The following is a 24,692-nucleotide window of genomic DNA, read 5'->3' as shown; positions in this document are numbered from 1 at the left end:
TAAAGGTCTGTGCAATGTCCTTATAACAAAAATATTAACCCCATTTCACCAACAGCAATATGAGTGACTATTACATTTGGTGTCAGAAAAACATTAAAGCCAAGCCATGATTCAAGAAATGACCTTAAATAAATGATTGATATGTTTCTGTGATGTGAAAGGAAACAACAGAACTTGTGCTGTAAAAAAGAAAAAAAAAACAGAGAACATTATTATAGCAGATGTTTGTCCTAGGAGTTGAACAATTTAATAACTTGGAAACGATTTGATTTGTAGTAGAGGTTTGTCAGATTATCTGTATCAACTAATGTATATATATTCGAGATTACATTTCGCAAAGGAAAATATAATTTTTAGAATATTTAGTTCCTCAGCATTGGCATGGATCCACAGTAAGTGTTCCATAAGCAAAAGGACTCCCCCACCCCCGGGACTATGGGTGCTTCTATATTGTAGAAATAATGCAGTTTAACACTTTAGGTACTGTAGCTGCATCCTATGGAATTGTGGGATTTGTCATTTTACAAGGCTTTTAACCTTCCCTGTTAGAGAATGCTAAAGACCTTGTAAAACTACAAATACCAAGATTCTGTAGGATGAAGCCCTGACAGTTAAAATGGTGTTAAAACTGTACTGTATGATCCACAAGAGCTTCCCTACAGAGGAAAAAGATGGCTAGGATCTTAATTGATTAATCCGAACTGGGTGGAGACCTACTGAATCAAGTGTTGAAAGCTGATAGACAAATCTAACTGATTCAATGACTCAGCTCTGGTCAGGACTAAGCAAGATTTAGGCCACTGTGTGCGATTTTCTTCAGTTTCTTTCTCTTCCACTGCACCTTCCATGCTATTCTGGAGAGTTCCTCAACTCTCAGCAGCAGGGTTTTTTTTTTGGGAGGGATAACAAAGAGACTGCAAGAAGAAAATAAAGTCACTTAAGATCACTTCCTGCAGCACAGAACTGTCAACTGAGCATGTATCCTCACTGCAGAAAGGAAAAAAGCAGCTTGATATTACTTTGACTGCCATGACTCTATCCTGTAAAATGCTGGAATTTGTAGTTTGCTGAGGCACCAGACCACTCTGTCAGACCAGGCTGAATACCTCACCAAATTACAAGTCCTAGGATTCCACAGGATGAAGCCATGAGAGTTAAAGTGGTGTCCAACTTCATTCATGCAGTGTGGAAGAGCTGTAGGTTTCAAGCATGTCTGGATTCCATACAAGAACTACAGCTAGACAGCAAAAAAACTTAACATCTTTTCAGTGAATAGTTGTTAGTACAGTTTGTAGTTGCCACATGATGAGTCAACACGTATGAAAATGCCACATATTTGGTGGGTCTAATCTAGTTGGGATTAACAACAGAATCTAAAAATTTAGCACAGAATTCATATGAACAGCACCTTCAGCCCTGCTCAAGTGATTCCTCTACAAGTTTTGTAGTTCACAGTGTGTTACCACATGGTCTTTTCTCTTAAAAATAAAATGTGTTGATATAAATAAATATTTAAGGCCAAGAGCTGCAATATAGCTGCAATGTCAAGCTATGATTTAACTCCCCATCTGACCCATGAAACTAACCTTAAAAGCCAATCAGCCATCCAGAATGATGGAGGTAAGTGCTGATGTCAACTGGGATGCTGCAAGATGATGTGACCAGTTTCCTCCCACCAAGGAGTGAGGCTCTTTCTGCATTGAAGAGTTGTGAAAGGTTGTTGGCAGGAAGGGGCCAGTCACATCACCCTGGAGTCCCCTTGCTTGACATCAGCACAAACTTCCACTGCTCTGGATGGCAGACTGGTTTTTAGGTGGGTTTCAGAGTCATATGTGTTTGTGACAATAGTGTCCCCCACTGAACACAGCTGGTTACAAAAGGTCACCATAAGTCTGGAATGATTTGATGGCACACAACAACAACAACAAAAACCTCTTCCATAATGCACAACATTGAAAATGTTACTTTTTTGGACCACATGTTGGCTGTGGGATTCTTGATGTTGTACTCCAACAAACAAACAAACCCTTTATAGGAGTGAATGAAACACCCTAAAAGGGTACATATTTTTAGATTTGATATACAAGGAAGTCCTATTGAAATGAATGGAATTTAGCACTATGGGAAGCCATACCTAGAACTTTCTATACCATGGAGACTAAGGGCATTTATCACACCAGAATAACATTTCCTTCTTTGTAAACCTAGTCAGCTTTGTGAATGCTACATATGCTGAGACTTGCTTTGGGGCACCCTGGAGAAGCCATCTGACCTTAAAAGGACTACCAAGCACAATCTACCTAAGCTGAAATTTGTCACCTGTATTTGAATGAGTTGAACTTTATTTAGAACTGGATGAAGTTCTAACCTGCTACCACTGAGTGCAAAATTATTACCATAGGTTACTGCTGAGAGAAAAATTACTTCCTTCTGTAGAAATATATCAGGTCCTTTCCCCCTCCGCTTTGTCTAATTACATCTTTCAAAGGCTGTTTTGTATGCTCTGCAAGCATACAAACCCCCACAAAATACCCTGCCATGCCAGTAATATGACTGTACATTAGTTTGTGATGTACATTGGTGAGTGCTCTGTGCCTCTCAATAAAGCAGGAGTGGGCAACTAGGGGTTCTCCAGATGTTGTTGGGCTGCACTTCTCATCATCTCTAGTCAGCATAATGATGAAGGACCCTGGAAGTTGCACTATGTCAATAGCTGGAGGGCTGCAACTTGTCCACTTCTGCAGTAGGGAATCCAGCCACAGCCAATCCAGTTTGCTTGTGAAGAATGTGCATGAGATAGCTACAGGCAAGACACAAATGTTGGAGCAGTGCCAGGGAACATTTAGTCCTTTGGATTTGTTGTATTATAAATCTGATATCTACCTCCACTGACCATGCTGGCTAGAGTTTTGGAAATTGAAGTCTCAGTACTTGATGGACCAAAGGTTCCTTATTTACAATGGAGGGTCCTGCAGGATGTGACACCAGACCACCTGAGTTATTTACTTACAAGTATGGGAGGCTGGAAAGAGAGAATAAAAGGGCTTGAGTGAATGGCCCAGGGAATTTGGCTTCTTCAAGCATGACAGCTCCTTACTTTCCACTACCATGAAAGTACCCTGGATACTGATTATCATTTCCAGTATTGAGAGGGAATATATCTCTGTATATCAGTGGATAGGGAATGTGAAATGGCAGTTGCAGTTGCACCTTGTCTCCTCCTAGTGATATTCTTATTGGCAATTGATTGGTCATTTTGTCTTTGACCCTTTGCAATACAGGGTTAGACTGGGCACATGGTTAGAGAAGGCTAAGCCATGTTTCATAAGATTTACTGTAAGACATGTGTGGCGCACGTGTGAGCTATTTATCTTTATGGTTCACCCTGATTATGTGTGTTATGTCTCTTGATTAAAAACATGTTAAGGAGAAAACAAGCTTCATAAGTTATGTTTGAAAATATGGTCACAGAGTGGAAGCATTGTATCATATGGAATAAGTTTTTACAAAATTTTCAGGCAATAATACTATGAACACATCATCTTATCTAGGCCAACAGCAGTTACTGTATTGGCTTCTCATTCCCATCCTTCAAACCTCACAAAACTAGCTAAGGTTAGATATGCTTAGTCATTAAGAATACTTGACTATTTTAATTAGGAACCCTTGACTATTTTGTGCTGCCTTTTGGTAAGTTTTTAAAAATGCCTCAGGCATCACTGGGATCACTTCCAAAAATATGCTAGAGGAATGTAGGATTTTTAGAACCACTCTAAAATACCACCAGTTTCTACATAATGCAGGTGTTTTAGACAAAACATTTTATGTGCCAGTAATAAGGCTGCCTTCTTTCCTTTCCATTCCCAAATGTGGTGGATAATAATTTAAAGACTATGGCCTAAATCCAGTTGTTGATCCCAATTAGAGTAGATTCATAGAACCAATGGACTTTCCCAAAGTGTTGATTTATCAAGCTCCAATTGATTTGGTGTATCTGTTCTAACAGAAACTAACAACTAGGTTTAGGCTTATAAAGACAGTTGATTAGTTTCTCACAACTCTCCAAGACAGCTGTCCTGCCAGCTCACATGTTTTTCTCCACCAGAAAGCCCAAGCACAGCTAGTGGTTGGGCATACTTTTGATTAAGTGCATGTTTTATATCCCATCAGGTCCGGATAGTTGTCATTCAAATCTTCATGTCCTTGAGATGGGATACTATAGCCCATTGCATGTGGAAACTGCAGGTGCTGCAGGATTCAGGGGTCTGCTCACTCATACAGGTAGGATGCAGTATTCACAGCTGAATGGTCATATCTATAGTTTATCACAAACCTTGAGTTCCGCTATGCTCCCGTTGCCCCAACGTCACCAATCTGCAACGGGAGCCTCCCGGTGGGATCATGCCTGGCGCTATTAAAGTGGAACGCTTCCATTTTCATCATGGGCTTGTTCTCGTAATTGTTAGGAAAAGGGCCCTTTTTTAATAATGGATCAGGCACGATCCCACCAGGAAGCTCCCATCGCAGATTGGTGACATTGGGGCGATGGGAGCATAGCGGAACTCGAGGTGTGTGATAAACTCCATAGATATGACTATTCGGCTGTGAATACTGCTCCAGCATCTATACTCAATCCCTAGGATCATCTGTTTACAACTGAAGTGGCTGAGTTCAAGGAGGGCAATCAAACATTTTTGGTTTTTCATACACCTGATCTGGCTGTTTGACAAATAGACATATGGATGTCATTCACTATCTGTAGCCTCTGTGTTGGTGAAATTTAAAGGAAAAAAAAACACAGCAACAGCTGTTACTCTTTTTCAGCTTGCTTTCATTATAGTCCTTCTGTAAAATGAACAGAATCTATAGTTTCGTGGAGACTGGCCTATTTAATTCATTGTTACCTGGCATCTGTGCATTTAAAAGGCAGGTTCATCAACATTTTGAAGAGACCCAAGCACTAAAGATCCTGGTATATCCTGGATTTCCCAACCTACCCTCTGAAAGAAATGCCAGAAAAACTTTGCATGTATTTCAGGCCCATATAGGAATACATTTAATGTGCGGTTGTGTCCACTCTGTTGCATGAGTTCTTTGGATGCCATTTTACGAAGATGGCTGCCACACAAATGGTGATAGGCAATAACTCATGATGAAAAAGTGAGGGCTGGCCAGCACTGTCAGTCTTCAAGGGCACCTTGCCCTTGAATTGGAGGATTCTCCACAGTCAGGCATTTGGAGCCTGGTTGGATCTTGGAAAGTAACACAACCTGCCTTCAAGAGAAGGTAGGCCATGGTGGGAGAAAGCAGGCAGGCCAAGTGAAGTGGGAAGAAAATGAATGGAAAGTGAGTCAAAAGATGAGGGTAGGAAAGTCATGGTGGCGGTGATGGGGACAACTGCGCTGCTTTGCCTTCTGCTTCCAGAAGTGGGAAAACTCAGGCTGCTGCTGGTATAAATGCATACTGATGTAGATAAATATCTCTTAATAAGACAATAATTGCAAGGATCAGTCCATTTGTATGAGGTCACAGGGGGTTTGGGGAGATACAATGTGCACATTTTGTACTTGTTAAAGCCATTTATTACCTTGTCAGTTCTTTACTTAGAAGGGAGTATATATCACCATTACCGTTAAATTCAATGCAACAGCAGTTCTCAGGTGCAACAATGTTTAATCTCCTATGTACATAGTAAAATTGGTTTCTTTTTCATTATTATTTTCAAGACATTGCCCTACTTCAAATATACCTTTTCTTTTTTTTTGGTAGCCAGATTTAGAATGGTTGGTCTTATGACAAAAAATCAGTACTGGTTTACAATAACTGAATCTTAATTCTTTCTGCACCTGAATTTGTGTGGGCTGGAGGTGGGCAGGTGGACTAATGGTACAGTGAAAATATAATGGCTTTTCCTATGGTCACAGGTTGTTGTTTTTTAAACTGTTTCTTGACTTGCTCACCTGCATAATTCAGCATGACTATCAATTATTCCATTTAACAGAAAAGAAATGCAGTACCTCTCTGAGGCCCTACCTGCATGACCTAAATAAACTGGCCTCTCCCCATCCTCTTGGCGGAGAGTCCAGACAACACAGGACCAATCTCTGAGTCTGGCACAAACAGTTCAGATGACATCTGGGCTGTTCAGTACCAAACCTAGAGTATAACACTGTTAATAGGGATTTTAAAAAATCCCTGTTTGATCCAGAGCTCTTTGTTCCAATGCTGGGCAGCTGTTCGCACGCATGTCCTGCTGTTCTGCCTAACTGTGGGCTGCTTTGCTCTGAGGTCAAAATGAGGTGCCCAGCCATACAATAAAGGTTGGATGCTTCATTCTAGCATCAGAAGTGAGCAAGGTGCACCAGGCAGCACAACAGAAAATGTTTGTGAACAGCAGCCCAGTGTCAAAACAGAGGGTCAAGCTAACTGAGAGGCTGGGCCAACTCTAGGGCAAGGACACTCCAGGCTGCCTACAGAGTATCCTGGCCAGTGCAGACAGCACTTGAGCTGTAAATAGCTAGCTGTCTCCATGATACTGTCCTATGAGTCTGAGGCCACAACCAAGTGGCCAGAGACAAAGATAAAGATCCTGAAACAAACTGGCAGGTTATAAAGTTATATCTCACCCCCCCCCCCTTTTCATACTTGACCTTCCAGTCTGTAGGCTGCCGGAAGATGAGGGAAGGATGAGGGGTAGGCCTACATGAGCTACTTGTGTTTCTGCAACTGGATACAGGATGGAGATGTCATTCCTCTGGACCTACAGAGGACCGGTGGAAGATCCAGGAAAATGCCCCTTTCTTCTTGTGGACAGCTACAGAAATATAACCAGTTGGCTGCCTGATTGCCCCTTGTCCTATCCTCACCACTGAACAGCTGTGAGGGGAGAGGATGTCCAGCCTGCAAACAGGTAGCATACGGAGGACGTTATAGCCAATGGAGGTGCTGCATTCCTCCATTTGCCAAAAAATAACCTATGCAGGTGTAACTTTCAGTTATGTCTGTGCATGTAACTAAAAGTATGCTAGCCATAATTAGAATAATCCCATATCTCCAGCTTTCTCACGTTGTATTACTTGTCATGAGAGTTCTATCACATTGCTTTACCAACTCAAGTGTTGCTCATTTTGGTTATTCAATGTTAGTGAGTCCTCACTGAGGTTAGGGTTGCCATTTCACGGCTTCTGGCAGGAGCTTCCCGTTTTTTTGACATTGGGGAAGGGCCTGTCCCGCTTTTGCATTTGTCCCAGGGACTGCTGGACTCCTGGTCCTTGCTCTCCATCTCAGCCTCCCCTTCCCAACAGGGACGGTGCAGCATCCATTTGTGTGGGAGAGGCTGCAGTCAGGCTTCCAGATCCTCCATCTCCATTGGCCAGGCAGAGGAGGGGGAGCTTTTCATTCAGCCGAGCCGAGAGTAGAGAGCTGTGGAGAAGGCAGGCAGAGAGGCAGTGCAAGTCTTTCTACAAGGCCTGGTAGGCCTGGCTGGGCCAGGGGAGGGGCGGTTTGGGTCTGGGCTTGGGCTTGGTTGTCCAAAGGTTTGGGCAGATTTCTTCAGTGGGGGTTTGCCTTGGCATCATCTGAGGCTGAGAGAGAATGACTTGCCCAAAGGTTTTCTTGGAAAGTTTGTTCAGAGAGAGTTTGCCTTCCCTTGAGGCTGAGAGAGTGTGATTAGCCCAGTGAGTTTTTTTATTCCCAAGGAAGAGATCGAACCCTGGTCCTCCTCCACCACCGCCACCTGCCACGCTTCTTCAGATGCATTTAGTCTCAGAGGTGCTCCAAAGTCTCTATGTCTTTGAATATTATTATTATAAACTGAAAGAGCCTGCTTCTTCAGATGCATTTAGTCTCAGAGATGCAACAAGATCTCTATAATAAGGATTTATATTAATATATTTTTAAAAAATATCAATATTTGTGGCTTTTAGTTGGTTGTGTCTGCCATTTTCTTGAATGTCCTACATTTGTCCTACATTTTGTCCCTAGTTTGGCAACCCTAACTGAGGTGAATTTCATTTCAAGCGCCCCCTCATTATTTTTTGTCCTCAATTAAAAGAGTGTCTGCAGTATATCCTTCTCCAAAGCCTCTTCCCAGCAATGGCTGGGAATCTGAAACTTTTTTTTAAAAAAAAAATGTTATCCCATTCTTATCATGGAAAATGAAGTTATTTTCCCTTTATGGAAGAGGCAGAGAAAGAGCAGCCTCCGTTTATTCCAGCCCTTAACTCTTCCACATTACCCAGATTAACCTGGCCCTGGCCAAAAAAGAGGGTGGATTGTCTTCCTATAAATTCATCAGGAGGGACAATTTTTAGAAGCATTAAAAAAAACCATTTAAAAAATCTCTTTTCAAAACCAGAGTGTGGTTTTTTTATTTTGTCACTTGATGTATCTGCCAAGTCCATGCAGCCCCTGGTGAATCCTGGGGCTGAAAAACTGGCTCCCACTCCTACCACAGCTGCACACTCCTGACCTATGGTGGCAATTGATCAAAGTAAGACAATGAGTCTTAAATGCATTTTCTTTTGTGTTTCTTATATTTCTAAATAATTAAAAGGCAAAGATAGCTATTATAACAATTTCCCCCTTCTTAAAGGCTTATTTTGTTTTCCCCTCTGTTATCTCTTCCTACACCTCACTACATGCATCTGTTGTCATTTTTGTTCGTGATAAAATGAGAGGGGATTTGGTAGTTCCTTATTGTGATATCATTTGTTAGCCATTTTTTCCTGGGAAATCTCATCAGAGTAAAAAAAGACAGTTTTACAGCAAGTGGGGCACACAGAATCAGAGTTCAAAGAGGCCATAAGGGCCATCCAGTCCAACCCCCTGCCATGCAGGAAGACACTACCAAAGCACTTCCAACAGATGGACATCCAGCCTCTGTTTAAAAACCTCCAAAGAAGGAGACTCCACCATTGTGGCATTCATTTGTACTATGTAGTATATTTGGAGGACTTGTGCCTATATGTCTATGAAGGGGGAATGTAATTGATAAGTCCATCTCTCTTTCTCTTTTACACACACATCACAAGCCAACCTAAAAACTGCAACCTGTTTGCATTTAAAAATGTTACTAATTGGCCCATTTGTTCAGATCCTGCCCAAATATCCTTTTTTTAAAATTTCCTTTATATGAACTAAATTAACAAGACAAGTTTGATGTGTGAGAATCCATGGAAACAAGGAAATGAGGAAAGAACACATGAGTTAAAGCAAAAGCTGTATTGTCTCCAAAGATGCACCTTTGCAGCAGAGAAGAGCATGCATTCCAACTAATACTGACCAGATAGGAGAGGGGGAAAGAGATTAACAGAATAGAGAAAAGGATTCAGGGAGGAGGCATACTTATTTGAAACTGTGGGGCTGGCAGAAAAGTAGGAAGTGCCCCCCTCCCCCGTGGTGGGACCTTTTGAAAGGAGTGATGAAGTGCTGAGTACACTAAAAGAATGCTCATTCTGGTATTTTTCTCAGGGCCCATTCACAGTATGCCATTACAGAATGATGATACCATTTTATATGCCATGGCAGCATCCTATGGAATCCTGATCTATCCCCCATTTGGTCTCTTGATATATCCCCCCCCCCCCTTTTCTTTTCTTTCTTTTTTGCAATGATGTGTTTGTGGCCATCCTCACTGTACTCTATGGTTAAAGCAACACAGCTTGGCTTGAGACTGTCTTAGTTTAGATGGGAAAATTCAAGGTAACTGGAAGGACAGGAAGCCAGTGTTAGGTCATCCAAATGAGAATGCACAGAACACAATGCCAGAGGATAGTCTCATAACTCTGGTTTCTGAATTTGGTTTGTTGTGCTTTTCCACAGCTTCATTTTTCCTAGCACATACAATGTTGGCAATCTTTAAATGATGCTCATTCTGCCTCAGGATTTGAATCCTGATGAAATTAAATTGCAAATCCTGTTTAATCAATCCTTTCACACAATTATGTTAAGATTTCCCTCCTTTCTTGCAAATACTAAATACTGAAATGGACAACAAAAGAAACATAGTGAAATAGAGAGAAAGAAATGAACAAATTAATTAGGCACAAAGCATATCTCAATATACAAGAATGACAACTTTTCCTTCATGTACTAATCATTTAAATAAGAAGTGAGGAATATAACGTTCCTCTTTACAAAAAGCACTATCTTAGGTCTTTTATTTTAATGGAAGCAGTTGTACCTATTTAAGTGGTTTGGTTTGTGAAGAATTATTCATGTACCTTCATGAAAAAAAGGCATTTAAAAAAAAACCTTCATAGATGAATATATTGAAATGATGCATGCATTTGATTTTTGGAGAGCAGGAAATGTTATTGTTTTGAATGTGACTTTAGGTACATATGCACTGCAGATATAATGCAGTTTGACACCACTTTAACTGCCATGGCTCTATCCTACAGAATCCTGGGATTGGTAGTTTTGTGAGGCACCAGCACTCTTTGGCAGAGGAAGCTAAAGAACATATAAAATTATAAATCTCAGGATTTTGTAGGATGGAGCTACAGCAGTTACAGTGATGTCCAACTGCATTATTTTCATCGTGTACATGCAGCTCCAAATCACATTTGCAGATGAGAAAGTGGCCAAAGACACCTTATGATATTCAAGTCACCTGCTTCTGAATTTGCACATCACCAACTCCCACATGTGTCAGCAGGAGATCTGCATGCAAGTCTGATGGTAGATTCTTTGCAGTTAAGCATCATGCAAGGTCAAGCGAGTGATTCAAAGCACGTGCAAATCCATCACATAGACACATGGTGCTGAGCCTAGGGTTAAAAAAGGCCATTGGTCCTTGCCAGGAGCATACACCTGGTGTGAACAAAAAAGCACCAACACAAAAGTAAAACACAGAGTGATGGGCATGACAGCTTCATCCCAATGCGACGTTTCTACTGAGCAGCTGACCATATCTATGCACAGGACCTTTTTTGGGCAGAGAAGAGTGTATTGGAGTTTTTGGATCAAACCATGGATAAATAACCATGGTGTCTCCAGAAAAACCTTTGCTGTTGTCAGTTTCAGTTCTGTTGTCTTCCCCCTTTTTGCTTTTGTTTTGTCCCATTCTGATTTTGTTAAAAATATAGATTTTTTACATTTTTATCACATTGTCATGCATGAAACATAACAGCTTAAAACAGAAATCATTACAAACAAGTTTAAACTCAACACTTGACATGGATATTCTGGATTTTAAAAAAAACTGGAATTAAATGGGATATAAATACCTCCTGCTCTTACCAGTGAGTGGTGTTATTCCATGTATTAAGGTATGAAGCAGACAAGAAAGAGATAAATCTTTCATAAGTACAGCATACAAAAGACAGTTGGCATATCAACCTAGCAGTAAGGCATCTATCTAAGATATATATAGGTGGCTATATATGTTCATTTAATTGGCTACTGTCCAAAGCTAAATGGACCGAATTTCATGATAGCATAAAAACTGAAATATTGCAAAATTAGCCTAGTTGGCGGTATCTGCTGTTATATGGTGAATTTCATGTGTATACTTTATGTCCTCTCATATTTATGAATTTGTAAGCTAGGAAATCTAATTGTCATCCCAGCATGACTATGCAAGGGTATGAAATACCGACACATGTAAGACTGCTATACAACCCATCAAAACTCCTTCATGAATCCTTCTCCAGTTATTCTTTAAGAGTAGTTGAAACACATATTCAGCTATTTGCCTGCAATGCTATACCTATTTATTTAGAAATAAGCACCTCTAAATGCAATTCAGAGTAGACATGGTAATATTACTTCTGAGCAGAAACGTTTGAGCTAGTACTGTACTTTCCTTTGAAGCATTTCTGTCATTTATTATTTTTTTGTAAATAGTTGGATTGGGGATGGGGAGGTCACACAAACTCAGAGCTTGATCAAACAACTTTCTGAGAGCTTTAATCCCTATTTACTCAAGTTAAGACACTTTAGTTGGGGGTATTCAAGATGCAACCTCTAGATGTGTGACTTCTGCCTCTTGTGTTACTCTCCATACAATGGGGATCTTTTGAGACAAAGGGGTTGTTGGTTTTAGCTAAAAGTCTGCCATAGATCATCCCTGAGTGCATCTACACTGTAGAAATAATGCAGTTTAATGCTACTTTAACTATCATGGCCCATCCCAGAATGCTGGGATTTGTATTTTTGTGAGGCAGCTGCACTTTTTGGCAGTGAAGGCTAAAGACATTGTAAAACTACAAATCCAAGTATTCCATAGGATAAAGCAACAGCACTTAAAGTAGCATTGGATCCCCTGATTCCTTTTGTTTATAGGCACCAGTCCTAATAAACTGACTGAAGTCTAGTAACATTAATGCGGATGACATGACTGAAAAGAAGAACCATGGATTCAAATCTCATATTCTTCTTTCTTTAGCACAGTAAATTCCCCCTATATCTCTTCCTTCCTGTGCCTTTCTTTCGTATTATGAATTAAAGCCACAACACTATGCCAGCCGCTGGGAAAAATGTACTTGGGATTCAAGAGTTAAATTTGAGAAATGAAATTCAACATTTTCCAGTGGTTATCAGCCTCTCTACTTCTTGACCACATCCTTATAAAGGTTCTGTTGGAACATCAAAGTTAAAAGAGGTTTTATTTCTTTGGGTGGTAACTGTGGGAAGACAGGTAGACTGTGTACAGATGATACCTTTTCAATCATTGAGCTTAGCAGAGCAGTTATTGTCCACAGTGTGCAACATGTTCTTTTTGTGAGTTCCAATGCAATTTCTGTTCAAACCATTTTTTAAAAGCTTTAGAAAGACCAGAGCAAGCTCTGAAAAACACAGTGAGCATTTCTGCAATAGACATGCATTGATTTTGATGCAGTTCTTCATTTTGACATTATTGTGCTACTGAAGGTATCTAATGGACAGTGCCTATGACTTCCTTTTTCTGCCCCAGATCTGGCTCATTTTTGGAATTGCTTTCAATTGGTTATGGCACGTTTGGGTCAGCCTAAAATACGTTGCTCCCTGAGGCAAATGATAAGGTAGCCTCGCCTCCCCTTCTCTGCCATTTGATGGAGAATATCTGGCAGACTGGCAGCACAATCTATTCAAGACTGACATCAGGATAGCACCATCCTCTGGACCTGAAAATAGCACATTAGTTTAGTAGGCACAGAACCTGGATGTCCAGCATTTTCCATCCAGCTGACTCACTCTGCTACAGTGGTAGGGCCAGAAGAGTATTTATTACTGAGATGATGGCCATTTTCCAGCCAGCAGCCCCACTCCTCTAAGGGGCACCCCGTTCCCTTGAGTCCTGTACTGGGAGAAAGGTGGGATATAAAGGAAACAAACAAAGTTTTGGCTGAAAATTGCAACCAGAAATCACTTGTGGTTATGATTTCAGGTTTTGTCAGGGCATCTGGCAGATGCTTCTTTTTTTTGGGGGGGGGGGGGGGCACTGTGATTTAGAAAAATATTCTGTTCCTGGAAACCTCTAGGAGTGACAGTTTGACAGTTTACCTTTTCAGGCATCTTTCTTTTGTCCAGTTTTTGGGTTGGAAGGGATGTTCAAAGGTGTTTGGGGCATTTGGGCTTTGGTGTGGCCCACAAGCTATACTTTGCCCATTGGACTGGTTGATATCTATACATATGCTCAGACAGAACTTGAGGAAGGAAGGAAGTTTAATGTTTTTTCTTGATGAGAAAATAATTGGCATTTTGTTTGTTCTGGCCTAATAAATTTTATGTACTTTAAATTCTACAATAGTTGGAGGAGCAACTGCAGGTATGAATTAGGGGTGGGGGGACTTAGCAAACAGTAAAGCCCCCCCCCTTCCCCATTGCATTTGTACAGTTATTGAGTGACTGGTGCTGGATCAGGGTTTAAAAAACAAGGGTAGTAGTTCTATTTGTGCCAATGAATTTATCATCTGTACACAGCCTCAGTTATTCTAGCTCTCTTATGTGTTGCTCGTTGTCTTTGCCTATAAAGACACATTCTTCAGGTAACAGCTTATTACCAGACAGCCAGGAAAAGGCTGACACAAAGGAATGTTTGTAATATCCTCACAGCAACTATCTTGAGAAATGTTTTCCACCCCCACATTAGTGTTCAGCAAAGTGTGTGAGTTGTTGAATTTGCAAGTTCTTGGCATACACATGAAACTAGCCATGTAAAAACCTTTGATTTGTTAATATATCCAATTGGACACTGTTAAAATGGTGCAGAAGAAAAGGACACTGCCTCTTCAAAGACAAGAAAGTAAGGCCATTGCTTTATTGGGAAACACATGTTTTGCATGCAGAAAATGCCAGACTCAATCTCTGGAAAATCCAGGCAGGGATGGGTTAAAACAAATCTGTAAAAAATCCTGAAGAACTCTTGCTGATCAGGGGACATAACTAAGCAAAATGGACCAGCAGTCTGACTCAGTAAGAAACAATCTCTTATATTCTTAAGTTTAGCATAGATTTTTTCTTCTAATTATACTAGCCTCACTTGGCAAATGGCCTGGATTAGTTTGCTTTTGGATTTGAATGGTGGAATCCCATAGCTCTTCAAGCCTAGGCTTCAAAGTTAAACAACAACAACAAATCAATAGCAAGAATTCTGAATTTGTATTGGATTTGGATCAAGAAATGTGTTTAGTGAGGAAAAGGTTGCTTGGCAATGAATTATTTATTTTGTTTAGAAATGACCTCCATTTTCCTACCAAGGTTGTACCCTACTGATGCTTCAGTACAATGCAATTCAAATTCTGAAGCCCTGCTTTAGATCAGTAAGAACATATTGTCTAGAATCTAAAAGGCTGCTTTTGTTGCCTCCAAGGACTTGAGGGCACCTTTTTCATATCACAATCTGCTCCAGGAACTCACTGTAGCTTCTAAAGAATGGTTTCTGTGTATGGTGAAGGACTTAAATTGAAGAATTGCTCCATGTCAAATCTCCACTGGGAATATGTACAGCTAGCTGTTCCACTGTTCTTTAGAATTCACTTGTTTACACTCTTGTCATAACAGGACACTATGGTCTTTTTATTTCAGTGAGTCTGTTCTAGGTTGGCCTAACACTGGATTTAGCTCCATATTATTAAAATATTAGAATCCTAATATTAAACTACCAGGATTAATATCTTGTTTTATCCTCTTGATTTTAGTGTACCCACACAAACTTAAATCAGAGTGCTTTAATGGTGATGGTACAGAAATCAGGCTTCTTCCTCGAAAGGTCTTAAAATCTAGTCGCCCTGGGGTAAAACTACAAGTTGTACTCTTTGGTGCTTCCCTCTGCTGATATGCTTCTTCCTTCCTTCCTTTCTTTCTTTCTTTCTTTCTTTCTTTCTTTCTTTCCTTCCTTCCCAAAACACAGCATTGTATGCTGAAGAGTAATGAAGGCAATTTCACTATTGCATATGTGTATGTGTGTGTTCACACAGACACCCACAATAAGTGCAAGGGAAAATATAGGCTGAGATCATGCATCATCAGACTTCGCTTCATAGCTAAGATGGAGCTACTTCTACAGATGTCACTCCCAGAAATCTACTTCCTAGGCCTGTCAATGCCCTTACTGAAGCTTTTTGTGGTGCTGCAGGTTAGGGCACAAGGAAATTATGATTGCTGTGCTCTCCCAGTTGCAGAGCATGTTGAGAGGGGCAACTGGAGAGACCTGTCCTGCCACAACTGCTTGTCTCAATGTGTCCCACAAGGAGAGTATTGCAGTCTCCATGGCTTGGTTTAAGAGGTTGGTTTGGACAGTCATGTTTGGTTATTAATTACCATAACCTGAATCCTAAAAGTTATGAGATTTATGATAGTGTAAATATTGAGCAGGATGTCAGCCATAGTGTTTTCTCTTGCCCATGTGTAGGAAAGCAATGCTAATGATTCTGAGTGGACAAACTGCATAAAGGGACAAAAGTTAAGCAGCTGCTCCTTAATGAGGCTTCTGCTTTCAATTGCTGCCTTTAATTCTATTTTGTAGTTAAAAAGCAAACAAACAGGGACAGCAACATGTCACTTTAGTCCTTAAACATCTCTGTTAGGGAACTAGATACCAGCATAGCCCTCTCACTTATCCACTTGAATACATTTGGGATCTTAAAATGTGTAACTCTATGCTACCCATCTTCCTTTCAGAATGAAATTACAGTTAATGTTTTATGTAGTGCAGCTTCATTTCTCGGGGAATTAATTGCTCATGTGTGACCTGTGCCAAAGGGAGCCTGAAGCAGGATTTCTAGGGGGAAATCATGTATTATAAATGATAAAGTTTAGCTCCTACCTACAAATCCAGATTCTGCAGAACCATTACACTTGCCCAAAAAGGGTGGAAATGGTTGCTTTATGAATCTATACCATGTTGCATTGATTAATTAATGGCTGTCAAGATGATACAACATTGCACAGAAATGTATAATGACATGAATGTGAACCCAAAACTTGACTGAGAATGTTAACTTAGATCATTAAGGTTTTCCAACATCATGAGACTTTCTTTCTGTGCTCTTGTAAATATATCTGTATCTATCTATCTATTGATAGATAGTTGGTAAAAGCAGACTTACATACCATGTTCATGTCAATCCCATTTGTGTATGTCCATGCATGCTGGAAATATTCTTCAAGCCGCTGCCTCAAAGGGTTGGGAATTTGATGAAAGCGTATGAACTCTTTTACACGCAGCATTTGCATGTGATATCGGGCAGTCCCTGAATACAGTCTTTGGATTATTGCAGACACATTTCCAAAAATGCTTGCATACATCAATGCTGAAGAAGACAAGACAAAGACAAACAAAGGGTTAGATAACATCATTGTACTTGGCTCATATACAAAACATCCCAAATGAAATTTTATTATATTTTTCTCCTCAAGTGCAAAATGAAAAAAAAAAAAAAATTGAGGGCTATGATCCTGCATCAAACAGGCAGAGCATTATGCCCCCATAGTTCTGTGTCCTCCATCTGGCACAGTAGTTGTTAAGCCTCAACCAGGCACACTATGTTACTTACCAATGTGGAGGGGAAGAGGAAATTCAGAGGAAGACAACCTAGCTGGTTTTAGCTCTGAAAGAAGGGGAAAGGAGGGCCATTTGGGAGTGAATCCTCATTTCTTTCCCCCATAGAACGGGGACAAATTGCCTCCCCTCCCCAGCTCCCCCCTGTGCCCAATCCAAAAAAGAGACATATGTGTATGTAACTCAGACTTATTTCAGGCTTGTTTTATGGGAAAAAGCAAGAGAAGCTTCTCAGTGGTGCTCCCAGGCTCTTGAACTCCCTCTCTAGGGAGGCCAAAATAGCTCCATCCCTGCTTTCCTTTCAGCAGCAGATTTTTTGTGTGTGTGTGTGTGCAATCAGGCTTTTTATACTGATGAAGGTTGGGCTTGAAATGCTGTGCAATTCAGATGTCAGGTCTGTATATAGTTTTGAGCACATTTTCATATTTTAATGCATACTTGTTTAAACTTTTTAACTGATTTGTTTTTTTAACTTTATATACCATATATACTTTTTAATGTTTTCGTATTGTTTTAAAACTATCTTGAGTCCCAATATTGGGAGAAAGGCAGGATATAAGTAAATAAAATAATGATAATATATAAGATTTAGGGTTGCAGTGGTGTCTTAGTGGTTAAGACACCAATTCTGACTATCATAAGATTGGAAGGTTGGCACTTCAAGACCTAAGTGTTGCATGATGAGGTGAGCTCCTGTCATTAGTCCCAGCTCCTGCTAACCTAGCAGTTCGAAAGCATGCAAATGCAAGTAGATAAATAGGTATCACTTCTTGGTGGGAAGGTAACAGTGTTTGGTGCAGTCATGCTGGCGACATGGCCATCAGAGCAGTTTTTGGGCAACGTTGGCTCTTCAGCTTAGTAATGGAGATGACCACTGCTTCCTACATCTAAATTACTATTAGACATTCATGTCAAGGGACTGCCTTTACCTTTAGGCACATATAAACCATGAACAGAACACTGTCCAGTAACTAACTTTACCCTTGGATGAAAGAAGGTGTAATTAGGATTTTAATCATTTATTTTTTAAAAATATAAAATGTCCAAGAATTGTCAGTCATATGAACTATCTCCCTCACAGGCTAGACAAAGGATAGTCCTGATGTGTGCAACAGTATTAACTCAAACAGTCTCTGTGTGTGCCACAACTGAGTAGGCAGCCCTAGTTATCTGTCTAACCTCCATTTTAGAGGTACCAGTTTCATGCCCCTGACAGTTCTATGGCTTTAGATTACAATGTTTCTAGCAGTGCATAATCCGTCAAGCAGAGAAACAGCATTATAAAAACCAGAATGTTAAAGGTACACTTCAAGACAACATTCGAAATAAATGTAGTTTTGACAGCATCCAGAGTTGTTTTTAGGTGCTGGCAACATTTTGCCAGAAGCAACTGGGACAATTCTGTCCTGCAATGCAGTGTGTCAACTGCAATTTTCTTTGAACATTTTACTACCATGTGCCAAGAACAAAAGGTTTGTGCATACAGTGTGGAATTGCCCTAAAGATATCAAGTAGGTACACTGCCACTGATACTTTAGTACACAACCTCATTTACATGTAGATTTGTGACAAAAAAAAAAACTTTTATGCATCGATGGTGTAATATATCAGGCAATGATGTGTTGCTTTTGCTGCTTGGCATGTTGCCTGAGCACAGTGCAAAACAATCAACAATGTAGATTGACTAACTTCTGATACCAGTGCAAAACCATTCATTGTGACAATGTGCCTGCTTAGCATTTAATCATTATTTTTCAAAAATAACTTTTATTAAAGCTACAAATAAGATGAAGTGTAAGATATAAATTTCAAAAAGCAAACCAAACACTGTTACCTTCCCACCAAGAAGTGATACCTTTTAGATAAAAGTTAATAATAACTGTTTTACTGCATAGTTTTATCCCTATTTGGTGTCTGTCCCTTTTTATTTCATGCTTGGTTTCTTATTGCATCTGTGGATCGTAATAAACTTTTGATTGATTGATTTAGTGTGAATGTCTGGAGAGAAGGAGCCTGTACATCTGTAGCTCCATTACTGGTTTATAGGCACCAGGTCTCATAGGGATGAAGCCTTGTGACTTTTGGTTTAGGTGGGCTCTAAGGGTTTGAAATAGTGCTTAGATAGCCACCTCTCAAGGATGCTTTAGTTGTAGGTTCCTGCATGGAAGAGAGTTGGAAAGATGGTTATTGTGGTCTCTTCCATGATTCTATGGTCCTATGATGGTGGCATTCTCTTCTCTTCCACTTGGACTCCTGTGTTTTCTCCCAAATTTAGCTGCAATCCACATTCTTGCTGAGTGGAAACAGATTTTTCTGAGCAATAACACACAATTGTGAGCTATCTCTGTGGTAATCTTAAGTGTTTTGGGGTGGCTTGCTCTTGAGTAGGCAAATCAAAGTACTATGATTTAATGACGTTTTAAAATACCCTTCCAAACACAATGCAGTATTCAGTGCTGTGAACTTGCATTCAAAGTGATTGTAAACATGCTCGTAATACATCATTCTTTGTCCATGTAAGAGAAATATTGATTCAGTACTTTCACTGCATTCACTCTTTCATAAGTGTTCCACAGACAAATTCTGGGCTAAACTAAACACACATGGGGGAAGAGGACTATACAGCATAACCCCATGCCCAGAGTAATTGAAACGTTAGGTTTGAACATCAGTTCAATCATGTTAAATGTTTGGGAGGTTAATTCATTGTTACCAATACTAATGATCAAATTCATTTAATTGGTTGAGTTGTCATTGATTAACGTGTAATTTTATTTTTTATTTTAAAACATTAGTTTGTAGAACAGACCATATTATTTACCGAGGATAGCATGGAGATTGTCACTATTGATCTTAGAGACACATTTTGTTATTGGGTATTTTCAGAACTGTTCATGTTTTTTTTAAAAGTTGCCTGGACTTTTCCCCATATGGACTACAATGTCCATAATACTAATGTTGCCCTGGGATGGCTCAACATATCTAGAAATTGTCTTTATCCGTCTACTTTCTTCTACCTTCTCCCATCTCCACCAACATCTACATTGTTTACTTGCTTTGAAAAGAAAGTGTAATGCAGAAGCCAGATAAGTATGATTGATTTTAAACTGGGCACTCTAAATGTGGCCAGGAAAGATTGGAAAGAGAAACAGCAGAATTGGAATATATCTACAAACTCCAGTCCATCAACAATGGCTTGAAGAGTGACACTGGTTTCCTGGCACACTATACATAAGATAGTCCTAGTTAACTTCTCAAGCCTCATGAGGGCTCTCTTGGCCAGCTCATCACATCTCCTTTCTGGTTCCTAGTCAGCATCACACTACATTCAAAACTGTCTCCACTATTCATATGGTTATCTACTTACCTTGGCTGCAGATAACATCCTTTCTCTTTCCTTTGTCCCCCAACAACCAGAACTGAACTTGTCACCCCATCACCCACTAGTTTTTCATTTCTATTGCTATTCACAAAGATCTGTTCCTGGACACTTCACTCCATTCATTTCATGAAGTAGACTGAAATCTACAAAACCTTATGCTACCAACTTATTTCTTTCTTTCAGTTAGGCTGAATCCATACTAACAAAATACAGTGGGCCCTTTGTATCCATGGGGGGGATCCGTTTGTGATCCCCCCAATGCATGGCAAAAAATGCGGGACCTCAAGTCCCATTATTTAAATGGGTGTGCACTCCTGCTTGCTCTGAAACGTACACCCATTACAAAAGCCAGGGCTTGCCATGTACGGAGGCTCAAATCAGTAGATGGCAAGCCCACACTTGGCTTGGGTGCACTGTAATCCAGATCCAGTGCACACTACAGTTGGTGCCCTGTATCCATGGATTTTTTAAATCCATTGATTCAAACATCAACTGCTTGAAAACATTCAAAAGAAATATAAAAAGCAAACCTTGTTTTTGTCATTTTATATAAGGGACACCATTTCACTATGCCATTGTATTTAATGGGACTTGAACATCCACAGATTTTGGTATCCATGGGGAAAGGGGGGCTGGAACCAGCAGATACCAAGGGCCCACAGTATTTTGCTTAAATTTTACCCTGTCTGTGCCACAATGAATCATAAAAATCTGGATTCAAATTGCATTGATAGCCATACATTTCCATGGCTGAATTCAAATCGGTACAAAAGGGTGTTCTTGCCATGCACTCCCCCATTGCCAGCATTCATAAATCTATGAAGCAATAGCCTTTCTTGTTTTTCTCTCAGTCTTACTACCCACATTGCACTCTCATTGGTTGGCCCCACAGTAAAATCCTCTTCCCCCTTTGCACCCCAGTGAGTAACCATCCAAAGAAAGTGGCTGGGGGAGTGAAGTGTCCTGAGACAGCCCTTTTTTCCTTTTCATCCTCTGTCTGGCTTGAAGTTTTTAGTTGCTTTGGCATTGGGAGAAGGATGAAGGAAGATGTCAGGTTGAAGCAGCATGTCTGTGGCAAACAATGCAATAACGCTTGAACTAGAAAATAATGGGATTCCACCCTAGGAATTCTACTTTAGCGGTGTGTGCTTCCCTACAACAGACAAGATATATAGCAGCTGCCTCCAGGATCCATTACTGATCATACATGAACATCAAAATAGAGATGAAAGAGGAGAGGAGATATGCCTGCTTTACTAGTTACACCCAACATGTTAAAAAAAAAAATCAATAATCTTGTTCACCAAAATGAAAACCAAAGAAACTTGAGGCTGGCGAAAGGAAAAAAAAATAAATCTCTGGATGCATTTTGGAAGAAGCTTTCAGATGGTCTCCAAAAGGTTCAAAAGATTTTTGCTCAGTTATCCAAGATTTACCTGACCTTTCACATGTATCTAAGGAGATTATCGCACACACATTTTTTGCCTAATCTGTGCATGGGAAGGGATTGGGCTGCAATGGGGAAAATGGGTGTTATAACACACAAAATTGCTGCTGCACTGCTGGCCAACCAGCACCCATCCCCAAGCCAGGCTTATCCCGCTAATTTTGGTAGTATGGAAGCTTTCCAACTTTCAAAATCGAGCAGTTCGGGGACAGGTAGTGGTCAGCTGGCAGCACAGCAGCAATTTAGTGTGCAGCAACATGTTTTTCCCCATTCCGGCCCGATCCTGTCCCATGCCTTGATCAGGCAAAAAAGTACAGTGGACCCTTGTTATACGCTGGGGTTTGGTTCCAAGATCCCCCATGTATAACAAAATCCGTGTATGCTCAAGTCCCATTAAATATAATGACATAGCAAAATGGTGTCCCTTATCAAAAATGAAAAATCAAGGTAAATTTATACTTTTTTGGAACATTTTCAAACCGTGTATGCTTGAATCCGTGTATAAAAAATCCGTGTATAAGAAGGGCCAACTGTAAATGCAATAATCTCCTAATATTTTTAGTTTTGAATGGAACACTTACTGAAACATGTTGAACTGCTCTTCTTTTTTTCTGTGTGGTGTAGGAACCCAACCCTAATTTTTCCATGTTGTTCCTACTTCTAGTATCAAAGTTTCTCTTAAAAAAGTAATGCCCAGGAACACATCAACATCATTAACTGAGATATTCCTGTATGGTATAAAATCCAACAAAATTAATCCTCATAAAGTTAGTACAGTATGCCAGTTAAACTAACAGATAATTGAACCAACTAGCATAAATGCATTACCAATCATGTGCTAGAGTTTTGGTAGATCTTTAGCTGTCTCTAATCTCTTCCCAAAACATCTCAGTTTTGGTTCTACTGTTGACAGGATAACCCCACAGTAGCAGAAAGCTGTAATGCATCTGGAGAAGACTTCCCGCTCTACCTTAGCGGAGAAGACCTACACTTTCCCATGGTTCTTGGGCTACTTTCCTAGGTACCATAGGATTGCACTGGTAATTTGTGGTCAGAATTAAGTATGTAAATTTAGTGAATTTTTAAAAAATCCAAATGAGAAACAGATGCTTTACCATTAATTTATGGTTGCTATTTTAGTGTGTGTGTGTGTGTGTGTGTGTGTGTATGCTTTCCTCTGCATTCAGGCAGAAAGGGAACAAGGGTGGGTTACAAACCACCACTAGGGATGTCCTGAGGACGTCCCATTTTAAAAAAGGGGCGTCTCTTCTAGACGTCCCTTGTCCTATCACGGACTCAGTCCATGACAAATGGCGGCGGCCGTTCCACACGGCTGCCACCATGAGGACGTCATGACTGCGCCGCCTCTATACAGGGCGGCGTGGACGTGCCATCCTCGCTCCGCACCAGGGCGCTTAGTGCACCCTTAGCGCGGAGCAGGAAGGAGCTCCGTTTCGGAGCTCCTTCCTGGTTTGGTCTGCTGGGTGCAGCCTTCACACGGATGTGCCCAGCGGACCAAAGGAGAAAGGGGCCAAGTGGCCCCTTTCTCCTCCTCCCCGCCACCACGGGGAGTCCTTGGGGCTTGAAGCCCCAGGGACACCCCTTTTCAGGCTGCGGGGAAGTGGCGTTTTGCTGCTTCCCTGCAGCCTGAAAAGCGGCGGATCGGGGCCTCAGCGGCTGCCGTTCCAGCCACTGAGGCCCCGATACACCGGGGAAAGGGGCAGGTGCTGTCAGGGATGATGGGAGTTGTAGCTCTTCACCTCTGGCTCAAACTCACCACCTTGTTACGCACCGGTGCTGACCAGTTTTAGCCAGTGGTTAAAGCTTTGCTCTAAAGCAGCAGAGTTACAGAGAATAGGCTGAAGACCCTGACAAACTCTCCAAGCCTTCTCACTCTTGCTTCCACAGAAGTCTTCACACTTCTTCAGGGTCCAGCTGGCTCTTGTATCTTCACCCAAGACACCAGACAACTCAGTAGTCTTATATAAAAGATCTACTTTATTCTACTATATACAGCTCCAAAACTATCCAACACAACTCAAATATTCCTCCACTACTACTACCCACACAATACATTGGGATTCATAGCAATTATTATAGTCATTGGAAAACACCACCCACTCTTGTCAGTTTCCACCCAGTGGGCGTGTACAACCATTTTCATTGGTTCTCTTGGTCCATCCCACAATTAATGATTTCATCATTTCACCTTGTCCACTTAACAATCCTCAGGTGTGTTCAATTATCCACTTTGCATTTCTGTCCTTGGCATTTAGGACTTGCTAATTACATTACCTTTTACACCTGTGTGGCTTCTAATTGCTTTTGCTGGGTCATCCTGACTCTCACATACATGTTTTATTTCTTACACTGTATATCCCATGTTGCTTTTCCTTAACAGGTGCAACCCGCCCCAAATGGGCGGTCTGTAACCTGCCAGAGAGTTCTTTTACTTTCAATGGGTGGGGATGGGGAAGCTACTGTAATGAAAGTTCCTTTAATGTTGTACTGAAAACACAAGAATTACAATGAGAATTTTAATGCTCTGCCTTGATTACTGATTCCCAAAATGAATCCTATTAATTTTTTTAGAATACACTGTGATCCAAACATGACACTTGGTTCATCAAATGACAATGTTCTCTTTAAAGTACATTAACCACAGAGGAAATTACCACAGAATTCTCTATAGAAAACCTCAAAATATAGTTCTAGATGGATCAAATTAGAATCTACTATAACAAAATAAGAGCCTGTTAGACACATTGCCCAGCAGAGGGGGAAACCCAGAATTAGCTTCCATGTAAAGTCCATCACCACTTTCCAGCTAGGTTTAAAATGTCCTGCTTTCTCTCTCCTCCTCACCCTTTCCCCTC

The 24,692-nt window shown here is 40.6% G+C and overlaps 1 protein-coding gene across 15 annotated transcripts in view; it reads right to left on the bottom strand.

Annotated features, from left to right (window-relative positions):
* The window catches only part of KCNH7 (potassium voltage-gated channel subfamily H member 7), a 418,649-nt gene that overhangs the window by 36,512 nt on the left and 357,445 nt on the right, over nt 1-24,692 (bottom strand). For all 15 annotated transcript variants that reach the window (XM_089519860.1, XM_089519863.1, XM_089519874.1 and 12 more), the window contains one exon: nt 16,540-16,739. In XM_089519860.1, the coding sequence (XP_089375986.1) occupies nt 16,540-16,739 (200 nt within the window). The remainder of the gene's footprint in view (nt 1-16,539; nt 16,740-24,692) is intronic.

Source organism: Sceloporus occidentalis, unplaced genomic scaffold (assembly GCF_023333645.1).
Source record: "Sceloporus occidentalis isolate IW3139 unplaced genomic scaffold, rSceOcc1.0.p SCAF_4, whole genome shotgun sequence".
Classification (NCBI taxonomy): Eukaryota; Metazoa; Chordata; class Lepidosauria; order Squamata; family Phrynosomatidae; genus Sceloporus; species Sceloporus occidentalis.
The sequence above is the reverse complement of the archived record's forward strand: the minus strand, read 5'-3'. Positions and strand labels throughout refer to the sequence as shown.